Genomic DNA, 22,125 nt, shown 5'->3' with positions numbered 1-22,125 from the left:
TCTCAGGAAAATGTAAACTTGACAGAAGTGTTTGAATTTCCCCACCACCTTCACCTTTCCCAGTGCAGCGTCTTAGAAATCTTAAGTAGCAATTAAGATTCTCTTGGATGGCGTTATCTGTGTAGCTTTTCACTGACATTTTCTGCCTTTTCTTTTGTCTTTATTCTGTTATTTTGCTTTCACTGGCTGGATCAACTAGTGAAACATGACCTGTGAAATACACCAGTTAGAACAAACAAGCCAAATTTTCCCCCTGTGCAACTTCACTGACTCCAGTGGCCCTATGCCAGATACAGATTTATTCTGGTATAGGCAGAAAAAACGTGCATGGTACACCTATCAGGATACCATTGGCTCTGCATCCCCCCCCCACACCAAACTCAAGATTATCCTCTCTTCAGGCTCCCTCACAGCTCTTATTCTATCCCTCTGCTCTTATTCTACCGCTACCCCACCTCTGCTTGTATTCATCGCCACTCCTCCTTTTCTTCTTCCCACACATCTCAGTACAACACCATGCTCCTTTCCCTTGAAGTGCAATCTCTCTCCACACCACCCGGCTCGCTAAACTCCCCTTTTTCAGCAGACCCCTCTCAGGTCCCACACCCTCTTACACCAACTTTATTGAGCAATATTTACACACTATTGAGAAAATGGGAGACACTATATCTGGATACGTATCTCCAGTGCAGCAAAACTAATGAAGCTTCATTTCCTATGGCTATGCATCTAATGGTTTAGTGGCAGCCCTAGCCTTCCTCCACTCCTCCTCCTTGTAGTAAGACCTCCCACAACTACAGTATATTCACAAAATCACAAAACTGGAAACAGACAGGGAGGGAAGCAGTTAAGAACAGATCAACCAGGACATAGCTAAAAAAGACAAATCATTATCTTGCAAGGAAACCCTTGGGAAAACATGCCCACATATGTTCTCAGTGCAGTCGCCAGACTGCAGCTTGGACACCTCTTCAGCCAGGTACCCTCTCCCTGAATGCTCTTCATGTCCACTGTCAATTCAAGATGACATACACTCACACCAGTGTTCTCTGATTAAGACGATTAAATACTTGTAGGTTCCCTATTACTGCAAATCTTAAGAAACAGTGGTGTTTCCACCCTCCTGGTTTTCACTACACAATTATGATACACTGCAAGTAGCATAAAGCTTTCTATGCAAAGCAGCATCTCACATTCAGGAGAAAGACCATGCTGGCATGGGCACTGCTGGGTAAACCCAAGTTCCCACTGGTGAGAAAATGCAAATTATTAGGTCAAATGGGAAAAAAACATGGGAAGCACGTCCAGAGCTGGAAGGCCCATGAGCCACAAAACACCTGGAGGGCTGTTGTCACCTCCTGCCCATTAAATACTCCCCGAGGCTTCCATCACCCTTCACTCTCTCCCCCCAGGGTGAAGAACACATCCTACAGCTGTCGGCTGCATGAAGGTGGCTGCATGCCACGTCTGGGGTTAGGAAAGGTTTGGCCAAGAAAGCCTGATATACAGCCTTTGGAAGAGGAAGAACGATGATATTTAATCCTGCTTGTGTTTATTTCTTTGTCCTAATAAACCATATTTGGCTACTCTTTAAAAGGAACCTTGTTTTTCCTGACAACAAATACGGTACTTATGATGCCCTTCTCTCCCCAGATAGAGTACTCACTGTATTTACTTGAATTATATATAGTACTTGAATAGATGCCCTATTCCAGTACACCTGTGAGAAGTATCTAATCTTTGGGGGAGAAGTAGGTCAGCATTTACTGCTGAAATGTAATGGTTATTCTTTGTGTAAGACTCCACCCATAAACATGCACTTTTACCCAAACCAAGACACTAATCCTATTCACTGCAACAAACACTTTATTCACACCTAAGAAAACATGGCTTCTGCTAGATTGCCCATGTCCAGTGCAGTATCACTTCATCATATTTTAATTATTTCAAACTATTTATCAACTATGTCAAAGAGTACACTGCAAGATTAGATCCACACAGTACAGCAACTTACACTGCAAGTCTTCCAATCCACCACACTAACCTGTGCTCCTTTTCACTGATGACAACTGTACTATTTCAGCTTAAAAGCACAGGAAATTTGACTTCTCCTGGGATTTTATTTTTCCCCACCACCTCCCTTAAAATATTTAGCAGGTCTTTTTGTGTGCATTGCTAAAAAAAAAAACGGTTTAAGTCTTGATCTGAAGGAGGCAGTAGCATTTGTTTGTCTTCAATCAAGTTTTAAATACAGTTTAAAGCAAGCTGTAATTCTAGTTTTGTTTTACTTACAGATAATTTAACCTCATTTTTGTGATTCTGTTACTTACTAGAATTTTTCTGATCTTTGGACAGGTAAGGCTGCAGGGCAATAAAAATTAAATTTAAAAAAAAAAAAAACAAAACAAACAAAAAAAACCCCACCAAACCCAAAACCAGCTTTCAAGACAACTCTGAAAGTCTGTGCTGCTGTAAGTAAAATCTGGATTTTGAAAAAGTAAATTATTCCAAACTCACTATATGGAGGCACAGCCCAAGTGCTAGAAATACTAGAAACTGCTTGGAGGAACTGGCCACAATCTTGTTAATTAAAGATATGTTAGAAAACTTGGGTACTACTTTGTTTTGATCAGGAGTATTCTTTCCGAATATTATGACTGCACCTTGTCCAAAACAGGAGTAATACCCTCACAATTAAATAAAAATTTACATGTTTTGTAAATAAATGTGCTGATTCCCTGCTGAACACAACAGCAGAATGGCACTGAAGAGACTCATATTTTCTTATTTATTAATTGCTAGATGTAGCAGTGTAAGACAGAAGAACATCCTGTTGTCCCAAACAGTAATACTTACAATGTAAAACACATTTTTGTGAGCCAGGGGTTGGGGAGAGAAAGCAACTGACTCTCTTTACTTCAACACTTATTAAAATAATCCTACCTCAAGAAGCAATCACCTAAAAACGTTTACAAGCATGACTTATACATGGGATAACCAAGGCAGCTTCTGATGGACTTGGACATAAAGTTAGGTTTGAGTCCCATATCTATAGAGGTGAGGGTTGGACTCTGCAGAGGCATGACAGTCCCTCAAGGGATGCTCCAAGTCACTGCAGAAATACAACTGCTCTTCACTAGACCACGACCACAGGTTTTGTCACCAAGTATACTCATACACTTTCATTGCTCATTTCTCCCTAATTATGACAGAAGACAATATATAATAATGTGTATTAGTCAACTTTTACTGCAAAAAGTGGATGGCTGCTTAGAATCACACAAGCTCCAGAATGACTCACACGTTTGCTGTTTTTCTGTTAGGAAATTTATTGCTAGCTTCAGCAGCCCCTACCAATTCTAGCTTCACCACTTAATTTCAAAACTGACAGTCGGAAGAGCTATGGCTTTGTACGCCACCTTTCCCAAGAGACAAGGGAAGAACAACTACTCCATGAGGCTGAACCGACGGCTGTGTGTGACAGCGTCTGGTACATTCTGGAAAGTAGTTATTTGTTAACTAGGGGAAGTCTTTTAGGTATCCTGCAGAGATTAAAAAAAAATAATTATTCAAATGTGGATAACCAGGCAAGAAAAGAGTGGAGGTTATTTGAACAAAAGCCACCCTAGATGCGTCAAAGACAAAAACCAGGAGTGCAAGGCCGAAGGGACACAGAGCGGCTCTGGGGACAGGTGCGAAGGGATCGGTGCTGCGCGCTCGACCCCAGCTTCGGCCTTCGGGACGCCCGTTCACTGCATGGTTTAAGGTGGGCAGTTCTGAGGAACGCGCACCCCGCGCCCCGCTGCGTGCCCACGACATCGCCGCGCCACACCGCCTGTCACGACAGACACCGCCCGGCCGGCACCCGGGCCCAGCCCTGCGGCGGAGGAAGTTGTTACAGGGCGGCAGCGGCCTGCAGCGGCTCTGCCTAAGGCGAAGGGGCGCGTCGCACCAGCGGGCGGGGGAGAGTCAGTCCGGGCCGCCCTTCCGCCTCGCCACCCGTTCTCTCACCTCGCCTCACCCCACCTCCTCGTCCTTCCCCGGCGGCCACCCTCCCGCCTCGCCACCAGTTCTCTCACTTCATTTCCCTGCCGTTTCCCGGCAGCCGCCCTCTGCCTCGCCTCTCTTCCCACCTTCCCTCGCCGGGACCACCTTTCCACTTCGCTCCCTGCTCCCACCCGCCACGGGCCGCTTGCAGCGCAGCCCCGCGGGGCGCGGCTCGGCATTTACCTCGCTGCCGTCGCCGTCCTCCGCCCGCTGCTCCTTCCTCCTGCCGGCGGCGGGTGAGCCCTGCAGCAGCTGCTCCAGGCAGGCTGTGCTCGGCAGTGAGGAGCTCTTCTGGTGGGACAGATGCGCTCCGGGCCGGCGGCCCTCCTTCCCCCCCGCGGGCCCCTCATCCCCGGTGGCGGGGTCGTTTCGGCGGCCGGGCGGCGGCCCCTTCCCCTGGGGTAGCAGGTGCTCCCGCAGCCGGCGCAAGGCGGAGCCGGACTCGCCGCCCGGCTCCAGCGGCTCGGCGGCTGAGCAGCAGAGGTTGGGCTGGGAGGACGAGAAGACGCGGTCCAGCACTTGCCTCCGCCGCTTGAAGCCTCCCCACTTAGCGCCGGGTGGTAGGTCCCCCTTGTCGCTGGCCGGCGGCAGGGTGGGGGGCTCCGCAGTGCGGCGATCTGCTGCCACCCGCCCGCCGCCGCTCCGGCTCTTGCCCCCCAGCTGCAGGTTCTTCCACAGCCGGGCCTGGAACGACACCGCCGGCTCTGGCTGTCCCACGGCCGCTCGGGGCTCCTTGCCTGGCTCCATTCTCCTCCTCCTGCTGAGGCGGCGACGGCAGCAACAGCAGCAACCGAGCCCGCCGAAGCCCGGCGCCTTTAGTCCGGTGCGGGGCGGGCCGGAGCGGCGCCCGCCGCCGGGAACGAGCGCGGGGTTCCGCCGCGCCGCCCCCCGCGGCACGGCCGGGACTGCCCGGAGTTGGGAACAGGAGGACGAAATTCTCACCCCGGGCCCGCCGGGCGGGAAGTTTGCCGCCGTGAGCACCCCCAGGGAGGACGGCGAGGAGCCCGGCCGAAAAGTTAACGGCTGGCTCGGAGCGGACTGCCGGCGGCCCGCCTATACATATATATATATATGTATGTAAGTGTGGCGGTGCGAGGACATAGCCAGAGCGGGTCTGCCCGGCCCCCTCTCCACCTATTCTTTGTGTCCGTGACAGCCGCATTGTGCGGGAGGCAGAGGGCAAACGGCGATGCTGCAGTTCCGGCGGAGCCGGGGGTCACCCGGCCTTAGAGCAAAGGGGCTGCAAGCACCGGCCCGGAGACTCCTGTCTAGCCGGTTCGACAGGCACAGGGCGGGCGCGGGCACACGGCAGGGAAGCACGGGTCGCGGGGTGCTTGAGGGGGAACTTGCCCTTTGGTGGTTGTGGTATCGCTGCCCGGCCCAGCGGGTTTGTCAGGAATGCGAGGGGGGGAAAAAAACCTCAGCTCATCCAACACGGTTTCGTTTCTTTGAAAAACCGAAAAAGAATGGTAATAATTGTAAATAATCATTGTAATTGTAAATAATCACATTGTTTTCTCACTGTAGCACACTATCCTAGTGCCCACATCGCTGCATTTTCGTATGCTTAACGCTGAAGTTTCTTTTTAAATAAAAATAACAGCAGCAAGATGGGTTCAGAACAGATTTATACACTCATGAAACAAACTGAAGTGAAAGAAATCCTAGAATCCCAGGTTGGGAGGGACCTCAAGATCCTCTGGCCCAACCTTTCTAGCCAAAGCATGGTCTTGGCTGGATGTCCCAGCACCCTGTCCAGCCACATCTTAACAATGTCAACTGCTGGGGAGTCCACCATTTTCCTGGGCAGATTGTTTCAGTGACTGTACATTCTTACTGTGTAGAATTTTATGCTTGTGTCCGGTCTCCCCAGGTGTGACTTGTGCTCATTATACCTCCTCTTTTTCCCCAGGACTCCTTGTGAAAAGTGAGTCTATCTTTCTTGCATGCCATGAGCCATACCTTTACCCAGTGTAATTTTGGGTTTTGTTGCAAAAGACTTCTTTACACCCTAGCGGGTTTGACCTCCTACATGCTGATTTGGCTTTCCCAAAAAAGTTTGCAACCAGACGGTTGACAATACAACTCATACCGAACAGAATAGGAAGAATACAAATTAAAAGTAGTAAGATAAAATGGGTGCTTTCCAATCATCAGAGCCTTTGAAATTCAATCTACAATACTTGAGAAAATAGCCAAAATAATCTCTGAGCCACTGAAGATTATTTTTGAGAAGTCCTGTCAGGTAAGCGTCATTTCAGGACCAGAAAAAGACAAACATAGTAAAAAAAAAATAATAAAAAAAAAATAGAAAATCAGAGATAAGTCAACCTACTTGGATCTCTGGAAGTGAATACAAATGGTCAGCTTCTAACCACCTAAAACCAAAAGCACCAGATAGCAAAGTTCAAATGCATCAAGGCCTAGAGGAAGCTTACGTGTCTCAATAGCTGATATGACATCTTTAAATCAAAGAAATGTGCTGAGATTGAAAGTCTTTTAAAGATTTGCTTGATGGTGAATAATGGATGTACTCAGCAGGAATAAAAAAGTAAAACAAAAAATTAATTTGGCTCTTTGCCTATACTGGGGAGAGTGGCAAAGGCCCTGTATATATATGCATTTGCCTTCTGGTTTTTTATTTTCATATTGCAGTTGAAACAGGTCTAAAGTAAGCAGCTTTTCAGAAAAAGTGATTTGCATTAAAGTTATGGAAAAATGAATGCTGTTTTTCACACCACTGATAGGTATAGGAAGAATACAACATTGTGTTCAGAAGAACTGTTATCTGACAAAATACTGGACTACTCTCATCTTTAAATGACAGTTATTTTCAGTGGTGATCATGCTTTACTATTAGAAAACAAATAAACAAAAAATAGAGACCAGAAATTTGTTACTTGTATAGATATATTCACTACAGCAACAAATCTCGTAAGTGCAGTGCTATATGGAAGTGCATGGTCTCAGAGCATATGCACGCTGCAGTATAGCAGACTGGTGTTCTCAGTCTGCCTTGTGCTGTATTCTCACAACCCCTGCCTTGTGTGGTCCCAAACAACACGCTGTCAGGCTTCCTGATTCTTTTTCCACAAAAGCCAGCCTAAGCATTCTTTACATTAAAATGGTATCATTACAGATAATTTCCAAATCTGTCAAATTTGTGTCCATTTTATCGAACCAGAAAGTAGATGTGTCTAGAAAAGAAAAAGGTCAGAGTAGCTCAGGCTGTTTAGTTGTAGAAACGTACTGTCCTGGGGGCAAAGTGGATGTGGGACCAGAAGGCTGTATGTGGCTGCACTGTAACAGTCACAGAGGGATTATTCTAGAATTCAAATCAGTTCACCATATACAGTTTTATAATCAAATGAGTCATTCTGCATGTTGATTTCTCTCAGCTGCATTCATTTAAGTTGAAGTTGAACCTGGCATAAAGATCACAGCAAGACTTCAAGTAACATTCAGACAGAGATCTCAACATTTAACAAAAATATGGATGTAACACCTATACAGATGGGAATGACACTTTTCAAAATGTAAAAATAAGCCTTTATTAGCCTTAGAAATAAAAGAAAGATATCTGAAAAGATCTCTTTACAGCTTACTGCTTCAGCATTTTGTAACCTGAAACAAAACAGAATATAAAACCAAGAAAAAGGGTTATACAGTATTTCAGACATGAAACCAAGGAGATTCATAGCAGAGAATTTTTTCATTTCCAATGTATTAATTATGCATGTCAAAAAAGAACTCTTTCTGAGGAAAGCAGCTATTAATCTCCTCAGAACTGTATTTGATTTATCTATATACGTGATTACTTTAATTAGTTTAATTTAAACTGATAAAACGAATGTACCACTCAGTGCTAAGCACTGTGCTTTTTAAAAAATACATATATTTTTACCAGACTTGCAGACTGATGCAAAGCCCAAAATTTCTCCTAAAGTAAAAATCTCGTGTTTTGGTTTTGGTTATTTTCTGGTGGTGTGAGAGGGGAAGCTACTTTGCAGCTTTTGATGTTTACATCATTAGCTACATATATTTATATTTGGAAATACAGTTAATTTTCTTTGCTAACGCTTCCTTTTGAAATACCCTCGCTTCTCCCATCATTCAGAATCTAAAATACAGCAAAGAAGTCAATATTTTGAAATACATACCAGACAGCTGTGAAGGTAATATTTGTTTGAAGAGGGCTCAAAGGATGAACACAATTTTGGTCTTAGCCTGGAACCACATTTTAACACCATTTGCACATGTTTGCTGCTGTCATTTAGTCTTCTTTCCAGTGTCTCTCCAGTCTGAATGATTATTAATTTGAGTCTCTTTTTCATCTGGGTGATGTTTTAAATGGCAAAGTTCTTGTCTGTAACACTGTTTTTAAGTACAGGTTTATACTTACTGGTTTTTGCTTGTTTTTTCCCAAACAGTAGCAATGGGATGTTAGGCAACCGATGGATGAATTTCATGTCTTAGCATCATAAGTGATAATCTCAAGCAGTTCTCCCCAGCTTGTTGTAAGAATTTTTGTATTGTGCAGACAACAACATGTTCCTTAACTCCTCTTGTTCATGGAAAAAGTATTTTTACCTGCAACTTTCTGATCAGGATTCAGCATAAGGCACAAATTCGGTATAGAGCATTGTAGTCAGAACAGAGAAGAGCTTTGAAATGCTTGAAGTGTTAAAACTGTGTTGTATGATTTGGAGCTTCAGGCAGCATTAGCTAGAGGCAGTACTACAAGTCGTGTCTTCACCCACAAGTACACAGTAATGCGTACATTTCTTCTTGGGTTTTATACAGATAATTATGCCTCTACCACATACGACTTTTCTAATTTGACAAAACATATCTCACAGAGTAAATCACAACTTTTCTCAGCAAAATGTGTCATCGTCTTGGTGCCGTTTTGAATATTTTTAACCAGCTGTTGACTTTTTTTTGATGTAGCAATGACAATAAAGATACAGCCATTAACTGAGGATACTGCAGGCTTCAAACTGATTTCCTGAAGTGAGAGAACCCCCTTTATATATTAGCAAAGTACCATGAAGATTATAGAGTGCACTGTTACAAGAACGTGAGTCAATTCACTGGAGATTGATTTCCCTTAATTTCATGTACATCTTTGTACATAATTTTAGCTGTATTGCTATCCTTCTGCTAAAGTTTCTTAGCTATTTGTGTACTTGGTGCTGTTGATGTCTGACACAATTCTCGTAGCAACAAGTGAGGAAGGTCTAATGCAGCTCCTGGGACTAAAGGGAAGGAAAAGCAGAGTCATAGGTCAGGACAAAGTTACAGCATCTTTATACCATAAGCCACGTCCAGATCTCCAAACCACATAGTTAAACCATATACCAGTTTACCATATACACTCAATGGTGGGAAATCCAATCAGACATTCTAACAATGGAGAAGCAGCACACTCCACCTACTAGAGGGCTGAGCATTGAGACGTGGCACTTCCTCAAATGTTTGCAGCTGTTTTTCCCTTTAGATCTGCACCACTGAATAAGCAGCTCTTCACATGGGATCTGGTTCACTTTTTTTATTTAGTACTAAATTGCAGTAATGTCAGTGCAAAATTGCAATATTAATTTAGAAACTTTATAAAGCTTCAATTTTATTCTAAACTTGTCTAACATTTTCATCTCCCGAGTTAATACGTACATTAATGAGCAAGCCTATGTTTGATTCAACATTTCAAACTACCCTCTGTTTATTGTATGTGGGCTGGTTTTATAATATAAACAAATGTCTGTAAAAAAAGTTTGCATCTTTAAATGCTTGTAGGGTCTTCATGAATTGGTACCATTAACTATTTAGTCCTCTTCTACTAGTCTAACCTTTATTTGCTGGCATGACAAATATTTTTGCACAACAAAATACATACATTATTTTTCTTTTCTGTTTTGTGATTCATCTCAACTTCAGCCCTGCTTTTTATTCCTGTATTGTAAAACCCAGTCACAGCTTGTGGTTCACTACGAATGGTCATATTGACATTTAAAGTTGTCTGTGCTAATTGACCCAAGTAGTTTTATATCATTACAAAAATCCAAGTTCATAATTGGATCAATGAGCAAACCTTGAAATGCTTCCACTGCTCCTCAGCATTTACTTCAGGACAGGTTCTGGTGTTTCCTTCAGTATCTGTCAGAGTTACTGGATCAGCTATAACTTCTTCCCTTTTCAGTCCCTCAGAAAGCTCTTTCAAAGGGGGGTTGCTTTCAGGCCGTTGCCTAGCTTTCTGAGAAATTTCATTATTCTCTTTCAGGTTTGGACCTGTTTCTCCATAACCCCTCTGTCTCTTCAGGTATTAAGTTCAGTTTTCTTGATTTCCTTCCTTCGCATGCACAATAGCCACTTAATTGAGTGTCCTCTTAGAACCATGACATCATTTACTTTAGAATTAGAAGCAAAAAGAAACAAAACTGCAGCTACTCTCCATATTCATCTTATTATATCATCTTATGTTGCTAAGCATCTCATCCTTCAGATCTTGCCTGGTTCCTTAGCCACCTTAACACAGTGCCTCTTAAATCTTCTTATAACAGTTTTACTCTTTGTCACTGTTTGGTTTTTATGTTGTTTGGTCAAAAAAAGTGTCTCTGTAGATTTGTCTGATATTAGGCATCTTAGATGTTATGGTTCGTAGAAAAATTCTGAGGACTCACCAACAAAGTTTAAGTTGACAAGCAGGTGTTTGTTATTTGTGCCCTGGGAGACATGAGGGCTAGCTCCTCCAAGTGTGTCTTGCTCAAGCACCGAACAAGCCATGATTATATAGTCATCAGACATACATATTCATTACATTACATGCATATTCATAAAGGTACTTATACATGACATCATTCTAGAAAATTCCTCCTGCATGCTCACAATAATGTGGAAGTGAGTCTTTGGGACCCCTGGTGGCCGTTTCTTCACCATCATCTTCTTCCTCACTTCGTCCTTTGACTGAATTTTAGGTTTGGAAAGTCCTGTTGTCATGCCAGCGAACACTAGTTCAGTGTTAGCTGGTTATTATAAAACGTTTACCTGTCATCTACCACAAAGCTCTTACCCATTGCTGTTGTTGCAAAGCTACCAAGATCAACATTACTTAACCACAAAGAAGAACTGATTTTGCTTATTTACAAAAGATTATACTTCATTTTGTATTTCTTTGTTTCAGTTCAGAATGAATCTGGCAGTAGTCCTTGACAGCTTTCGTGTTTTTGTGGAAGCATCACCAGTAGTGAGCCCTTTGTTCCATTCCTTCTTTGCTCTTAAGAATGTGTCCTGTTGACCCTGTATGGAAATTGGCTACATGCATCATAACTGAGAGCTTGAAATACTGAAATACACATAACATTTACTGGCCTTTACAGTTAGTACACTTCACCTATTTCAACTACCACTGAACAGATGTAGAAACTAATGACTTTTTTCTCTCTTAAAATTTTACCTATTTTGAGTGATCTCTGCTTAAAATCATATCCCCTTCCAACAGCCTTATTGTTTTGTAAGCTCTCAATATCCCAAAGGATATAAGCATTATGAACTTTTTTTCACATTAACATTGCTCAGATTTAGAACTTCAGGTTCTGCAGCCCCAGACTCTGGGGTCTTGCAGTACAATGAGCAATTTCAATTCCAGTTGAAACGAGAGGCTGTGGAGGAGTCATATGGTCACCTCCATTTTCTCCTCCATCTTAGCACTGGCATTATCAGGAGTGGGAAAGGAAAAAGCTGACTGGAGACTCATTTGGAGCTTATATGTATATACATATAATCTGAATCATGCTGCTTTTACTGTTATTTCAGTTACCAAAATGTCAACCTCCTTTAACTGTAGTTTCTCATATTAGTATATTCCTTGATTGCCTTGTATTCTGGAAGCATTAATAATAAAGGAAACAATCTATATGAACTCAGTTACTATTCAGTTTGGCTGTTCTGGTTTTGAACTTATGAATTACATCTGTGTATTGTACTAGCTGTCTTTTCCCAGATAAATACTTCCATAGGCTGTGGTTATACAGACATACAACAGCAGACCAAATTAAAACTTCTGATGCAAATGTAAATACAGGGGAAACAGCTTTAAGAACACAGTCCTAAATTTGTTCTGCTTTGACTGAGTAAAGATCCATAATATCTTGACAGAATGCACATGTGCATCTAGTTAAATACTTAACTACTAGTGCGTGCATCTGTAGCCAATGTAAAATAGGCAATGTGGAATGCCAGTGTAGTTTCTCATAAAGAGAAACTACAAGAGACAACAATAACATGGAAAGGATTGCCAGTGATTACATAGACTCCTAGAAAGCAAAGACTTTACGGTCCTGCTGGAACAACTCTATTTCCTAACTACATTGCTAGATTATTCCTTCAGGTGATACCTATGTTCGCTACCTCTAATTTTAGACCAAAGGCTTTAGAACCATAGAATCATAGAATAGTGAGGGTTGGAAAGAACCTTAAGATCATCTAGCTCACACACACAAACACCCCCCCCCCCCCCCCCCCCCAGGCAGGGACACCTCGAACTAAACCATGTCACCCAAGGCTCTGTCCAACCTGGCCTTGAACACCACCAAGGATGGAACATTCACAGCTTCCTTGGGCAACCCATTCCAGTGCCTCACCACCTACAGTAAAGAACTTCTTCCTTATATCCAATCTAAGCCTTCCCTGTTTAAATTCTAACCCGTTACCGCTTGTCCTGTCACTACAGTCCCCAATGATGAGTCCCTCCCCAGCATGCCTATAGGCCCCCTTCAGATACTGGAAGGCTGCTATGAGGTCTCCACGCAGCCTTCTCTTCCCCAGGCTGAACAGCCCCAACTTTCTCAGCCTATCTTCATAGGGGAGGTGCTCCAGTCTCCTGATCATCCTCGTGGCCCTCCTCTGGACTTGTTCCAACAGTTCCATGTCTTGTGTTGAGGACGGGAGAATTGCATACAATACTCCAAGTGAGGTCTCACAAGAACAACTCACTATACTTTCAGTATACTTTAAGTGGACAAAGACACTTAAAAATATCAGTTATTTCTTTTGAACACAACATTGTCTAGCACAATTTTGACCTTGTTTTCATTTTGTTATAAATAACTTCAGTATGAAGCTCACAACAAATGCAATACAACATTTATGGTTTTGATTTGTTTAGTTGCTTTTACCATATGTTTTCTGATATCAACACTTTCAAAGCTCATAAATACATTTATTCTAGTTGTATGACAGACAGATAGGAACTTCTGCATATCAAAAGGGAGTAACTAACTTCAAAGGTAAGTTAGAGTCACATTAAATTATAAACATTTTTACAACATTGATAAAATGCATATTAACTTGTGGCCAGCTACTTGAGAGCCAAGCTCAATACAAGTGCCATCTGGTGCACAGGATCCTGCAGAAGCCCAAACAAAATGATTTTTGAGGGTTTGCAAAGGCATCCGTAATACAAAAGACAGATGGCAAATTTCATGTTCACCAACAGATTTTCAGAACTGTCAGTGCAATGTCATATTTTCTGGATACTGTCCTGGATTTGGACTTTTAAATGACAGATGCAAGCAGTAGTAACTTGTTACCCAATTACCTGCTTGCACTTGCAGACTTCTAAAGAAGTATATGGAACACACATGTTTTATGATTCTTTTTATTTTGAATTGAGCATTGGAAATCTCAGTCTGGATGTCTACCAACTTGTACTTGCACAGGTGGTAACTACACATGCAATTATTTGCATGTGTAAACACCCAAACTACAAGCTACACTGAGAACTGAAACCTAAAAATAACAAGTCTGAGAGATCTGAAAAATTAAGCCACTTTGAGCAACAGAGCTGCTATGATGTGGGCAATGGAAATAGAGCCTTTTTTGAGCTTCCATCTATTTGTGCAGAACTGTGAGACTTCGTAGCCTGTTACTGACCTCATTAGCTATTTTTATATCAGCTGGAGAATGATTATGTATACAGTTTATCTGAAATCCATTTTGTAAGTATTTAACACCTCTGAACGTTAAAATGATGTTTGTATTTAGTATCTTTTCTACATGGTATGCATTGGAAAGTATGAGTGTCCTCATGATAAGGGAAATAGCTTTTTCAGCAGCATGAAACTAACACTAGTCCTTTCAATCTGCAGCAATGTCATACCGCTCATACAAGAGATTGTAATCTGAATTTATGCTTCTCAAACTCTTATTGCTCACTTATTGAGATTAAGGAAGACTCTCAGGATTTTCCCACCAAGCAGAAGCTTTCAGGGAGCTGATCAGTCTCGTGTAAGTGGCCCAGAAGTGATCGAGATCACACCTTTGTGAAATACAAATGGCCCGATGTGCAAAATGTGCGTTTCACTTTGCACACTGAATTCTGGATATGCGTATTCTCCTGTGTGCTTGTTTCATAACCTGCAGACAACTGCAAGCTAATACTTCCTAAGACACGGTTGTTAACCCAGAATTTTGTCTTACACAATGAAGAATATGTGTACTTACGAATATTCAGAGTCTGTTTTCCTTGATATGTTATTAGAATTTCAGCATACCCTTCTTCATACTCACACTGTTCACACATGGCTCATTGTTAGACGAGGCTAACTTACTGTCTTGTACAAGAAGGCACCAATAAAAGACAAAAACAAAGTAATTGCCTTTTTTGTTTGAGTAATTGTTGTAATTACTATAGGTTTGTCACATATGCAATTAGGAGAGCTAGACTCTTACATATGTGAATCAGACTGCCTGAGAGTGAAGCTGAAGAAGTTTTTAACTTCTGTGTGAATAATTTTATACCCCCGGGAATGATAGAAAGCCTCAGAAAGCAGTACTCAAGTGCTGCTGCGAGTTTCTAGCCCATTCACATCTGCAGAATTGCAAAACTTCATGCAGCTGGGCTGGTGAATCATGAGTGTATCACAGGGGCATGTTGCAGTTGCAGTAAATCATGGTTACTTTGTGGAAAGTGATTTGATGTGTTTATAAGGTTATGGAATTAATAGATTTAGCTGTGACAATTCCCTTATCAATTTTAAGTTTTTAAAGAGCAGCACACACCAATATGAAAATATTACCTACTTCAGAATTTTAGCATTTCGAAATTTATCATTTCTTAGGGAACCAATATGGTATCTCTGCATGTCTCTCTTTAACTCTTCATATCCCTTCACAACTTATGCACTGCAAATAAAAAAAAAAAAAATAAAAATCTGGTTTTTTACTGTATTTTGTTATAATCTGTTTTCAGCAAAAGCAAAGAAGGTGTTGCAAAGAGGACTGTCGTATTGCTGTGGTTTCTGCTGCTTGAAATGCAGCCAGGCAGTACTGCAAATGAGCAATAATTTTATTTTCAGTTCTATAGGGTGTTCAGTAGAAGGTCATAAGTAAATGACCCTCTATCCAGAGGGACCTCAACACGCTTGTGAGGTGGGCAGATGCCAGCCTTATGAAGTTTAACCAAGCCAAGTGCTGGTTAAACACCTGCGCCAAAGCAATTCCAAGCACAGCCACAGGTTGGGCGGAGAAGAGATTCAGAGCAGCCTGAAGAGAAGGACTTGAGGGTGTTGGGTGAGGAGAAGCTGAACATGACAAAGCTTAAGTGTGCGCTTCCAGCAGAGAAAGCCAACAGTATCCTGGTTTGCATCAAAAGGAGCATGACCAGCAGGTAGAGGGAGATGATCCTGCCCCTATGCTTTGCTCTCATGAGACCTCACTTGGAGTATAGTGTGCAGTTCTGGTGTCCTCAACATAAAAAGGACATGGAACTGTTGGAACAAGTCCAGAGAACGGCCACGAGGATGATCAGGGTACTGGAGCACCTCCCCTATGAAGACAGGCTGCAGAAGTTAGGGCTTTTCAGCCTGGAGAAGAGAAGGCTGCATGGAGACCTCATAGCAGCCTTCCAGTACCTGAAGGGAGCTATAGGGATGCTGGGGATGGACTCTTCATTAGGGACTGTAGTGATAGGACAAGCGGTAATGGGTTAGAATTTAAATAGGGAAGGCTTAGATTGGATATAAGGAAGTTCTTTACTGTAAGGGTGGTGAGGCACTGGAACGGGTTGCCCAAGGAAGTTGTGAATCCATCCCTGGCGGTGTTCAAGGCCAGGTTGGACAGAGCCTTGGGTGGCATGGTTTAGTGTGAGGTGTCCCTGCCCGTGGTGGGGGGGTTGGAACTTGATGATCTTAAGGTCCTTTCCAACCCTAACTATTCTATGATCCTATGATTTTGTGGCAGAGTATTTCAACTGATCCTGGGGAGGCAATGCTGAAGAAGTAGGAGACAGTTAAAGAAAAGATAGGAGCTGTCCCTCTAACCTGGCAGCAGCCTCATAATTCAATTCAACTGAACTAATTTTCTGCAGAACATAGAAGTAATTTTGCTTGCAAAGCTGTTAAAAGAAAATTTAGCAGTTATTCAGCAGCAGGATAAGTATTATTACCAGCCCTTGTCTGCTACTTTGCAGAATCTCTTTCTTATTTTGATCAAATAATTTACGAAATCCTTTTTGCCTAGAAATTTATTATCAGAGAACCTCAACTGGAAAAGCAGAAATTTAGGAAAAGTAGAGTAAAGGAAACAAAGAGTTTAAAGTATATCAGACAAAGAGAAAAAAGTGCATCTGTGCAAGATGAACTGCTTGGTGTAATAGTCTGAATTGATACAATCTCCAATGGCAATATTCTTAAGTGAAAAAAAAAGCAACTTTATTTTGAAGCAAAGAACTACCTCTTGGATATGATAAATAGCATATTATTTGTCTATTATCTATACAAAGGCAGATTTTTTCCACTAAATGCATGGAAATATACCTAAATATGTGTGTATATTTACATATACACAGAGGAAATCCAGAGCTCAGAAGGGTTTGCTTGCATTTCCCCTACTTTGTGATGTGCTTTTTGCTGAACAAGGACCAGTTTTGAAGAGAACTAAGGAGCAGAACTGTTGTCTGATGGCAGTGTTGCATGAGGAATCACTTCCACACCTTTCCCTGGGAAGGGCCACCCCTAATTGTGCAGGCTACTTACAGCAAAATTTTGTAAGAGTATAAAAAGCCAAAATAGCTGGCATTTAGAAAACTAGCATCGATGCTGTCTTCCAGGACCAACTGAAGCTGGTTGCACTACAGGAGGCTTCCTTAGCACCCATTCTTTCATTGACTTTGCAGTGAAAGAAGAAATAACTGTTTTGATTTAAATGTTCCACACCTTATGATTTACACAAGAAGAATTTGGTCTTTCAAGGTTAACAAGGTGCTGCACTGTCTGCTTTTATAGGTCAAGAATTCGCAGGATGATAAACTCCCCTGAAGGGATTTCTTCCTTCTGCCAGTCCCTATAAAGCAGCATGGCAAGTATGTGTTTTCCTTTCTTCAGGCCATCACGGGCAGATGTGGGATGCAGCAAGCTATTGAGCGATAACTTTCTTACAGCACAATGTGCTTTTCCAACAGCATCCCAAAATATGGGAAGTAAGCGAGCTGTCTTCATCCTCTGATACCCAAACTTTTCTTCTGGTAATATGTTCTTATCCATACTGTAAATGCTCCCACTGCCCACATATTTTTCCATTATCTCCCTCCCACTAATCCTTTCAAGCATTGTGATTACTCTCTGCCTTTTTCTGCTTATTCCTTTCTGGGTGTTAATTAGTCTCTCTCATTCACTCTTCTCTTGACTTGTTTGCTTTTTCAGAACTGACTTTGCATTTCTAGTAAGATCAGGAATTCTGTCAGATTCAATGCTACAGTCTGTCATACCACATTTTAGCTCTAAGTGGCAAATCTAAGTTTAAAGTGTCAGAACACTTTAGGGAGTATTTATGATAAAAAGTAAAAAAGTAAAATTAATCTAAGCAACACCTGCCCATTTCCCTGCTTACTTACACTACATAGATATTTGAAGACATTTTTTTGAAAGGTACTTCATTTCTTACTTGTGACAGATATGCTTTTTTCATTGGTTATTTTTTCCTCAGTCTTGAAAGTATCCATGAAAAAACCAGTCACTGGCGGGAGATTAGGAAGTAGGCTTAATGATTTCTCTGTCAAAATGAGTTTTTTGTGTCTTTTTCTCAAAGAGCCAATGACAATAGCTGGTCAAAGAGTTAATTATGCATAGAAAATTGATTTTTGCCTAATGAAATTAATATGAACGTTTTCAAGTAAATCAAAAGCTCTAATAACGTATGGTTGAATGTTGCTGGAAATCATTTGATGAATAATGCATTCCTGACATGGAGACTACAGCCAATGAAACAAATTGATTAAAAGAATACTCAGTATTACTTAAAACACATGTACAAATAACTGTAAGTCAGGGTCACAGGCAGGTACTGCAATGTTCTGTTTTGTAGACTTTGCACTCTTGAAGTGCAGTTTGTGTGCACTGTTCACATAATGATGTGCAGAGCTCTACCATCATGCAATCGCCTGATCATTTGACCTTGAGGCATTTGACTATACACTGGCAAATACAGAAAACTCATCCAGCAGAATTTTATTCAAACCTGGAGAGGCATTTACACCAGGGAGCCCAAGCTGTTAAGCTCTCAGTAACCCACAGCTCCCAGGGTTTAGAAGCCCCACCTGCATGTCTGGAATCCTGGAAGCCCTGAATATTTGTGGAAATCCCGGTTCAGAGTCAGCTTCCCAGCAGGGTGGACCCTGCTGGGCTGGGAGATGCTGGGGTCCCAAGTCCCTGCAAATGTGCTGCAGGTATGATGGGGTCAACCTGCAGCTCACAGAGTGCCAGCAATAGTTCCCCAGCTGAATCTCACCTGCATTTCCATACACCTTCATGAAAGCAATGTATCCCTGCTTCCAAAGAACTCATGCAAGCTTGTGTATGGTGCCCTGCCGACACACTGCTCTGCAGGACACCACCTCAATTAGTTTCCCAAAAAAAGAAACTTAGATGGGTAGAAAAGTCCATATTCTTCCCTTTTACTCTGGGATTCACAGTAGATCTTTCTAGCTTGCCCTTTCTAGTTTCTTGTTATTGGTATGGATTTCCAATGGAAAATGATAGTGTAGAATAGAGCCCATAAAAAGCATTTCTTCGTCTATGAGCACTTTAATAAGCTGGTGTGCAGATCCATTCTCATTTGTTTTCTTTAACATACAGAAAGCTGACCTGTATTTTGTCATGTTACAATATGAGTATTTATGTGCGCAGTAGGCTTTCCAGGGCTATGCATGGTTTAATTAATGTAACACATCACAGGGATAATGAGAAGCTTAATTAATTCAAGCCTTTCACAGCCAGGTGGAAAACAACGAGTAATCACAAAATACTGCCAATTATTTTGTCCAAAACTTGATGGCTATGTCTACTGGGAAAAGGATTACATTTTACCAGAAATACAATGTCAGTACATGATACCATAAGTGAAGACCATTCCCTATATAAGTAAATTCACTGCTACAAAAGTAGTTGTGCATAGGAACCCATATCTTTCCACCTGAAGCAGCCCTGTGACACTGAGCTGAGACCAGCAGTAATGTGTGGGCAAGGCTGCAGGCTTTGCTTATTTAATAAAAGCTAGCTGTCACATGCTGAGAAAGCCTGCTGCCCACATCCATCATTACCACTGCTTTACAGCCCCCGTAATTAGAATTCACAGGAGATTGATCACAAGTGCCCCTTCCTTGCAGAGACCTACATTCTCTGCCATGCACAGAGATCCTGCCTGGATGTGGGCAGCTGGTAGGATGATGCCTGCTTGGACTAAGTCAAAATGACATTTTTCTGAGCAAGCTTCAGGTCAACCTGAACTTCGGGGTTAAGCCAAACTGGAGGACAACAAAAGTAGCAAATATTCTGGAGGACTATCTCCTGAATTTATCTGTGCCTCCTCTCTTGTTGCAGCTAACAAAACCTTCTTACACATCTTCAAGCATTCATCTGAGTTAATAATATGATAAATTACTTTTAATTCAGTTCCTTAGTGAATTCATGATGCTGCTCACTGTCTTGTTAGGTATAGAAAGAGAACCATAGCCAGTATTTGCATAAATGCCTAATACCGAGTGGTTTGGGACAGCATAAAGAAGGCATAAAAAAACAAATCCAGTTCTTTACATATTTTCTATATAGAATATTGATCAAGTGATGAAGTTTTAAAACAATAGAAGAGTTTTATGAGTCATTTTGTGCCTGGAATATATCAGTGTTCTTCTTTTTTTTTTTTTTTTAAGTAGTTCTCAATTTTTACTAGCATTGTAACTATGGAAAGTCATTGTCGGGAAGGAAAAAATAACATAACTTTCTCTGTTGCACCTTGTGCTGGAAATTCAGGTTACAAGAGCTGAGATAGCACTGCTTAAGGACATGAATGGGAATGTGTTGGCTCTTACTGAATAGTAGAGGAGGCTAATGACTGCCTTTGCTTATGCCCTGTGTGACCTTCTGAAAGAAACAGATGGAAAGGCACATCAGATCATTGGCATCTACATGTCTGGAGGAATCAGCCATCAATGGTTTTTTAAATGGTAATTTCTCAAAAAAGTTGCTCGACAACAGAAAAACAATGAATTCAATATCCTAGATATCAGGGGAAAATGTGTTGGTGAGGTGTTTACTTAGTAGTGCTTAACATAACATTGGAGAGGATTAGTAATAAACATTTCTCTCTGAATCAACTACATAACATCTACATCCTTCTGATCTTCATCAGCCAACGCCTTGCCAGGGATTTACACACTCAAAGCAAGGTAATAGAAATGTCATGTCATTAGAACAGCTAAATAATATTATCTTCATTACATTGCTGTCACATGAAAGGGGTGAGGGGGAAGACTCCTAGTGTCTATCAGCACCACAGGAAAGCCAAGACCCTTGTGCCCGACCCGTCTGTCATCCTCCCACTATAGGGACCCTCCACTGACCATTCCTGCTGGGTCAGAGGGTGATTCAACTGACTTGCTCAGGGAAATGCACCAACAGCCTCAGGGAGACCCCTCAGCAGGTCTGCCCACTTTCTGTTACCCACTGCTGGCAGCTGCTGGTGCCCATGAAGGATTAACACTGACAGTTTACAGAATAACACATTTTATTGATATAAAACTAGCAAATGAAGGTTCATGGATTGTTGGTGATAGGGACTGTCTGCAAAACCAAGCTTGAAGTGATATACAGTAACAGCTGGCTTGAGTTAGTTATTTAGTGTGCATAAGATTAAGTTCTTACCCAATAGGTGTCCCTATGGGGGAGAAGACAAGTTCAGCCCATCGACTGATCCCAGAAGTTGCGATGGAGTCTTACCTATTTCCTCGTTTCTCTCATTCACTTTTATACTTTTCTTTACTCTCAGGTGGTGCTTGAGTGACTCCAGTCATACATTCTTGTATCATTGATTGGTGTAAAATTCTCTCACGTCTCAATTACAGATGTAGCCAATAAGAAATATAGAGTGCATGTTTGGTGAGTGGTGATCATTGCTTGGAGGAGGTTAACTCTGGGATGGACGTGTGTGTCAGTATTATAATGAGATTATAATGACCAAGGTTCACCTAAGGAAAGTTACTTTGCCACAGTTATTGGCTCGCAACAGACATCTTCTCCTATATTTCCCATTTGACGGCTGCTATGCAGCTTATTAGCTGCATGATACCATCAAGTCCCCAGTCCTGCAGGAAGTACAAAAGAGCCTGGCCATGGTGTTTCCACTGTGCCCTGCCCTCCACTGCTCCTCTAGGATACAAGGTTGTGCTGCCCAGGGAACCCTGGTGGAGTAGATACTCTTCATATCAACAGTCCTGAAAGTGGCAACTGTATTTTACCTTAAAAATGTTTCTATAATGCTTCAACTTCTGTTAGATCCGAGTTTTCTCTGATACTCCCCCCCAACAGTGATTTTCCCACAGCTGTGTACTGTATACACTTCAGTGTATTATTTTGTACAACAAAAAAATCAATTTATATCTACAGCATGTTTCATCAATGTCACAAAAATTGTTAAAAAGACAGGCTCTTCTTAAGCAGCATTTATAAGTGCAGGAAAACTTTATATGATTTTCATAGCAGCTTTTTCTTCCTCTGGGTAATATTGCACCCATCTTGTTAGGCATCACTA

The 22,125-nt window shown here is 41.9% G+C and overlaps 2 protein-coding genes across 2 annotated transcripts in view; one reads left to right on the top strand and one right to left on the bottom strand.

The window, feature by feature from the left end:
- Positions 1 to 4,946, bottom strand: part of LOC133223944 (multiple C2 and transmembrane domain-containing protein 1-like) — a gene marked incomplete at its 3' end in the record, with an annotated part of 132,934 nt that extends 127,988 nt beyond the window's left edge. The window contains exon 1 of the mRNA XM_061375097.1: positions 4,231 to 4,946. Within this exon, the coding sequence (XP_061231081.1) occupies positions 4,231 to 4,794 (564 nt within the window). The remainder of the gene's footprint in view (positions 1 to 4,230) is intronic.
- Positions 4,947 to 5,236: 290 nt separating this feature from the next.
- FAM81B (family with sequence similarity 81 member B) overlaps positions 5,237 to 22,125 on the top strand; it is a 52,034-nt gene continuing 35,145 nt past the window's right edge. Inside the window, exon 1 of the mRNA XM_061375131.1 lies at positions 5,237 to 5,516. Within this exon, the coding sequence (XP_061231115.1) occupies positions 5,237 to 5,516 (280 nt within the window). The remainder of the gene's footprint in view (positions 5,517 to 22,125) is intronic.

This window comes from Neopsephotus bourkii, unplaced genomic scaffold (genome assembly GCF_033783945.1).
Source record: "Neopsephotus bourkii isolate Nb327-2 ecotype Australia unplaced genomic scaffold, CSIRO-AGI_Nbou_v1 NB_183, whole genome shotgun sequence".
Lineage (NCBI taxonomy): Eukaryota > Metazoa > Chordata > Aves > Psittaciformes > Psittacidae > Neopsephotus > Neopsephotus bourkii.
This window is presented reverse-complemented; position numbering and strand designations above follow the sequence as displayed.